This window comes from Chelonoidis abingdonii, chromosome 4 (genome assembly GCF_003597395.2).
Source record: "Chelonoidis abingdonii isolate Lonesome George chromosome 4, CheloAbing_2.0, whole genome shotgun sequence".
Lineage (NCBI taxonomy): Eukaryota > Metazoa > Chordata > Testudines > Testudinidae > Chelonoidis > Chelonoidis abingdonii.
In genome coordinates, this window is record NC_133772.1 from 25,795,859 (window position 1) to 25,801,797 (window position 5,939).

Here is a 5,939-nt window from a genome sequence, read left to right on the forward strand (position 1 = left end):
GGTCTGGGCTTGATTCTTTTGGTCAAGAGAACCTTTTTCTATTATTGAGGTGTTGGTTTCATAACATTCATCCCCAGGACGAGTGGCACTGGTGGTGATGCTGGGAGACTGGAGTGTCTAAGGAAATTGCTTGTGTGACTGTGGTTTAGCCAGTGGGGTACAACTGAAGTCTTCTTGTCTGGCTGGTTGGTTTGCCTTAGAGGTGGAAAAACCCCAGCCTTGGGCTGTACTGACCTGTCTGAGCAATTGGTCCTGAATTGGCACCCTCAGTTGGGTCCCACCAGAACCGCATCGTCACACTGCTTCCATGGGGTCCCTCACAAACTGGAGACGGTTACTGTGGGTTTGTCTTTAGTATAACTTGTGTACATACTCCACGAACTAAGCATTTAAGCTTGTTCAGAATCTGGATGAGCCTATGTTGTGAAACTGAAATGCACAAAATAGCACTGCATGTGAATGGACACAGGGTGCTAAAAGTAAATTAACCCAGGGATTCTCAAATGGGGGTCGAGATATCTCATGGGATCACAAGGTATTACTAGGGTTGTGACCTATCAGCCTCCACCGCAAACCCTGTTTTGCCACCAGCATTTATAATAGTGTTAATTATCTAAAAAGTGGTTTTAATTTATAAGCAGGGTGGAGGGGTTGCACTCAGAGGTTTACTATGTGAAAGGGGTCACGAGTACAAAAGTTTGTACTGAATTAACCCTCTGGAGCCTCGGGGAATGCAGGGGAGGGGCCTTCCTTGGTAGGGTTGGGAAGGAGGTAGGTGGTGTAGGATACTGCTCTTCTCATGTGATCCCACCCCCATGGCTCTCCTGGCTCTATCACTGTTAATCTAAAGTGGCTAATTTTAATGAAGCTACCCTCCTCTGACATGAATCTTCCTATGGCACTGAAATTAAATATAGACTATAATTCATCATTTGAGAAGTGAAAGGGATGATAGCTCTAAGGGAAAGAGTAACAGCTTGGCTCTTTGTGTTAAATAGCTGTCTGCAAGCCTCAAAGTGCTGAGTGAGCTTTAGGGTAGGGAAGGCTTGTGCCTCCCCAAACAGCCTGGCCCTGGCCCATCGACCACCACCCATTTCCTACCCCCGACTGTTCCCCTCAGAATCCCAACCCACCCTGCTCCTTGTCCCCTGACTGCCCCCTCAAGACCCCACCCCCCACCATCCCGGGCCTACTCCCTGTCCTCTGACTGCCCCGACCCGTATCCAACCCCCCTCCAAGTCCTGACAGCCCCCTGGAATGCCCATGATCCAACCCCCATTCCCTGTGCCCTGACCCCCCCAAACCCCTTCCCCCTCCCTGGCCCCCTTACCATGCCGCTTAACCCTGCCTCCCCCCATCCTTCAGAACCTCATTGAGCCACATCCAAGAGTAGCCCTGGACAGCGCTGCAGCGGCGTGGCTCCGCGGGACCCAAGCTCCTGCCGCTCGGCTGCAGCTTGCAGCCCTGCCACCTTATCACGTGGATCCAAGTGGGAGGAGCTCAGGCCCCGCCCCCTTATCACACAGCTCTGAGTGGGAGGAGCTCAGGCCCCGCTGGAGCCAGGCCACTTTAGCTCTGTCCAGGGACAGGGCAGGGGGAGCCTCTGACATTCTCGTGAGGGCCCCTGTGGGGCCCGGGGCCTTGGGCAAATTGCATCACTTTCCCCCTCCTCCAGGTGGCCCTGGTGTCATATCGGGTGCCGTTAAATCGAGGTTGCGGTGTATAAAAAAAGTTTTGTAACCCAAATAATTCTCATGGGCTAACCAGTAAATGTACAGTGGCAGCACTGCTGAATAGGTCTATCTTGAAACATGCTGATTTTAGATACCAGATCAGCTTCCTTAGATTCAGTAAAATAACTCAGAAAATCAAGTCAGTATTAAAGCATATTTATTACACAACTATGTAATAAGAACGGAGCTATTTTAATTGTGAATTTCTTTTAATTAAACATACAGATTCTTACTACCAGATCTATTTTTAGTTGTGTTAAGTTTAATAAAGCATCTTTATTATACAACTGCTTAATAGAGAGAGCGCTATGTGGATCTGTCACATGGTCACAACTTCAGTAATTCTGCCTTCATTGTTACTGTATGTCTATAACAGGAGCAAGCAGCCACGGTTTACTGAATTTGCAATAACTCAGCGAGACATTCAGAGGGTGGCGATACACATTTAAGGCATTCAGTTTTACAATGTACATCTCAAGTCTGATTCCAACCTTGGTTTCCCTGGTAGAAACCCACAGACATCAGAGCTCAAACCTGCCAGGCTTTGATCACGCAAATAAGCACATAGGGCCAGATTCCCAAAGGTATGTGGGGGTCTAGCTCCCAGTGAAGTTAGGCAATGACATGCCCTTGAGGATGTGGGCCATAGAAATCAGTGGGGCTACTCACGTGAGCAAGGATTGCTCCTGCGAGTAAGACTGGCAGAATTGGTTCTCTGGCTTTGTAAATGAGACCAGAATTTGGCCCCTACCCTCTCTAGAATTCTCTATTTGTTGCTCAAGCAAACCTACTTGGAGTGCCACATCCTGCCCTGCTGCTGCCGCTGCCTCCCCCTCCTTCTGCTACTAGCTCCTGGGGAGCGTGTGCTGTCATCGCTTGAGCAAACCTAAGGCTTGTCTACATGTGAAACGCTTCAGTGGCAGAGCTGCACTGCTGCAGTCTTTCAGTGTGGAAACTACCTACGCCAGCAGGAGGAATTCTCCCATCGCTGTAGCCAATCCACTAGCAGTGGCTAGGTTGACGGATGAATTCTTCCATTGATCTACCGCTGTCTGTACGTGGGGGTTATGTCGGCTTCACTACATTGCTCAGGGGGGTGGATTTTTCACATCCCTGAGCAATGTAGCTGGGTGGATCTATAGACCAGGCTTAAGTAACCCTGATGCTTCTGCTGGCTGTGAGGCTGCATTCAGGCTAGTTTCACCCTCACTGTATTTCTGGGATGCATGTGAATGCCCCTGGGGAAAGCACTGCATGTGCTTGATTTCCTTAGCAGAGGAAGGCAAGGCCAGTGGAGAATCCCTCTTCTCCCAAGGGTGCTGGGGAAGGAGAGAGCAGCTGTTAGGTGAGGTTTTCATTTCACTGGGAGCTGTGTGACTAAATCCCCTAGTCAGCTTTGTAAATCTTCAGTGTCTTGCTTTTCAAAACCTGTGTTATAACCTCTAAGAATATTGAGTGAAACTCTGCTGCTGCAGCTCCCTGGACATCAGTGGAGTTACGGCAGAAGAGAAGTGGATCCACTAACTTTCTGCTGACACCCTAGTGAGACAGACGGGCGTTACAGCTCTATATAGACCTGGGGGGTAGCTTAGCAATGCTTTTAGAGGGACATCTGTCAAGAAAGAAAAGCCCTTGTCAAAATTAACCTGAAACCTGGCTGAATAACCCGCGCGTTTTACCTACATAAGAAGCAGCAACAGCGACTACCTAGCCTGCCTCACCCCACAGGGTGGAGGCTTGTAAACCTACCCGTTACCTCTTACATCTCTGGCCGAATGAACGCAGGCGATGATGGCTTGTTCCGGCTGGCGAACATGAGGCTGGACTCAGTAGTGGATGAGAAGGACAAGCCCGAGGTTTGCCTTGTCTGTGGCACTTTCCAGAAGACCCGGAGCCATTGTGGCAGCAGCTGGCGTCGGAAATGGCGATCCATCAAGGCATAGATGATGGGATTTACGCAGCTGTTCATGAAGGCCAAGCAAGCACTGATGGTCAGGCCCCTCCTGAGAGCCATTAATGTCCTGCAAGACAGATTTGCTCCCTGGAACATGAAGGAGAAGAAGAGGAATGCTTTAAAGGCATTGAAGGGCAGCCAGCAGCAGATGAAAGCACCGATGATTGTGAAGATGATCTGGAGGGAGTTCTTCGTCCCCTTTCCTGGGCTGATGTGGTTCAGCAGCTTGAAGGAGATGGAGCAATAACAGAATAAGATCACTCCCAACGGCAGGAGAAAGGTCAAGATGAGCAAAGCCAGGCTGAGCACCTGGAAGGCGACAGAGTCCTCATCCTCGCACAATTCACCAGTGGTATCCAGCTTCCGAAACATCAGAGAGGGAATGCCTAGCAGGAGAGAGACAGCCCAGATGCAGCCACAGACAATGATCAGACAGTTCTTGGTCCCAGTGGACTTGGAGTCCACACGCTTCATGACCACCAGGTAACGCTCCACGCTCATGCCCATTAGGAACAGGATGCTGGAGCTGCGATTCACAGAGATGATAAAGCTGCTGAACTTACACAGGCCTTCACCAAAGTACCACTTGTTACCATGAGCTGCTGACACTGCCCAGAAAGGCAAGGTGAGGACAAAGACCAGATCGGCAACAGCCAGATTCAGGACAAACATGTCCACCAGCCTCTTTCTGCCTCTCTTCTTGGCCATCAGCACAATCACCAAGAGGTTGCCAATGAAGCCAATGAAGAAAGCGATGAAGTAGAGCATGGGAATGTAGACACAAGCGTAGGGTAGGTCCTGTGGTGGACAGGTATCTTGGAGGGGATTATAATCCCAGTAGACAGCAGAAGATGCTTCATGACTTCCAGTCCAGGCTTCAGTTTTCATTTTACAGCTGTCTCCCCCACTGAGCAGCTCCTGTGCAATGCGAGAGTTGCTGGAGAGTGTTCTTCAGGCACCTGCACAGGGCTGGAGGAAGCACGCTAACTGCGTAGCTAACTGGGTGGTGTTTAAATCTGAGTGGTTTTTTGTTGTTCTGAAATCTTCTTAAGACAATATCATGCACTTCCTCTTGCCGTGAGGGCAAGAATGGCAGGGCGGAGGGGGTATCAGTGAGTGTGATTAGATTTAATTTTGGAAACAAAAAAAAAAAAGAAAAATAGAAAAACTAAAGAGTGCATGACAGAGGGCCTGTGTGGGCAGTGGGGGACAGGGAGGGTTAGAATTTACAAGCAAATAAAGGCCAGAAGTGCAAAATGCCCTCAATGCTCTTCTGAAAACACCCTGCAAACACAAAACCCTTCAAGGCCCAGTTCTTTCCTCCAGCACTTACAAATCTTGCAAAATGGAATGAACAGGACCAGTGGGAGATACAGTTGCTGCTTTGCAATGTCTGTAGATAGCCTGAAGGGTTACTTTTCCCACCTTGATTTTTCTCTTTGCAGAGCTTGAGAATATTATGTCTGGTGCTTTCTGCTTTTAGCTGGAGCCCTGTTTTTTTTTAAATTTAATATGGAGATATGCCTATTTCATAGAACTAGAAAGGACCCTGAAAGGTCATCAAGTCCAGCCCCCTGTCTTCACTAGCAGGACCAAGTACTGATTTTGCCCCAGATCTCTAAGTGACCCCCTCAAGGACTGAGCTTGCAACTCTGGGTTTAGCAGGCCAGTGCTCAAACCACTGAGCTACCCCTCCCCCCAAATCATAAATGATGTAGGCACCTAGAATCATATCAAAGAATATCAGGCTTGGAAGGGCCCTCAGTAGGTCGCCTAGTCCAATCCCTTGCTCAAAGCAGGAACAATCCCTAGACATATTTTTTACCCCAGTTCTCTATATGGCCCCCTCACGGAGGGAACTCGCAACCCTGGGTTTAGCAGGCCAATGCTCAAACTACTGAGCGATTCCTCCCCCTTGACTTGTTACTTTCCTTGGCTCTGAACTGAAGGGGTGGGAGAGTTGAAACTTTAACAAAGGCATTTTTCTCCAAAGTGCTTCTTGAACATTTGATCTAATTAACCAAATGAGAGTTTTACAGAATCTGAATAAAAACCAGTCCCCCTTCAATTAGAGGCTGCTCCAAAGTCCACTGAAGTCAATGGAAAGACTCTCATTAACTCCAGTGTGCTTTAGTATACACATTTAATCAAGTTTCACTTATATGGCCTCTGCGTTGTCACTCCTGCCAGTACCCCAGCCATCAAAGACCTTACAAAAAACCAAAACAGATAATGACAGAATTTCTTTTTGG

General features: G+C 48.6%; 1 protein-coding gene across 1 annotated transcript; it reads right to left on the minus strand.

Moving 5' to 3' along the window:
* Positions 1 to 1,988: 1,988 nt before the first annotated feature.
* Positions 1,989 to 4,646, minus strand: GPR25 (G protein-coupled receptor 25). Its single transcript, XM_032793590.2, has one exon. The coding sequence runs from the start codon at positions 4,573 to 4,575 to the stop codon at positions 3,493 to 3,495; it is 1,083 nt and encodes a 360-aa protein (XP_032649481.1). The 5' UTR covers positions 4,576 to 4,646; the 3' UTR covers positions 1,989 to 3,492.
* Positions 4,647 to 5,939: the final 1,293 nt, after the last annotated feature.

Bases quoted from the DNA above. Each gene is read 5' to 3' on its own strand.
- GPR25 (XM_032793590.2), bottom strand. From the start codon at position 4,575: ATGAAAACTGAAGCCTGGACTGGAAGTCATGAAGCATCTTCTGCTGTC.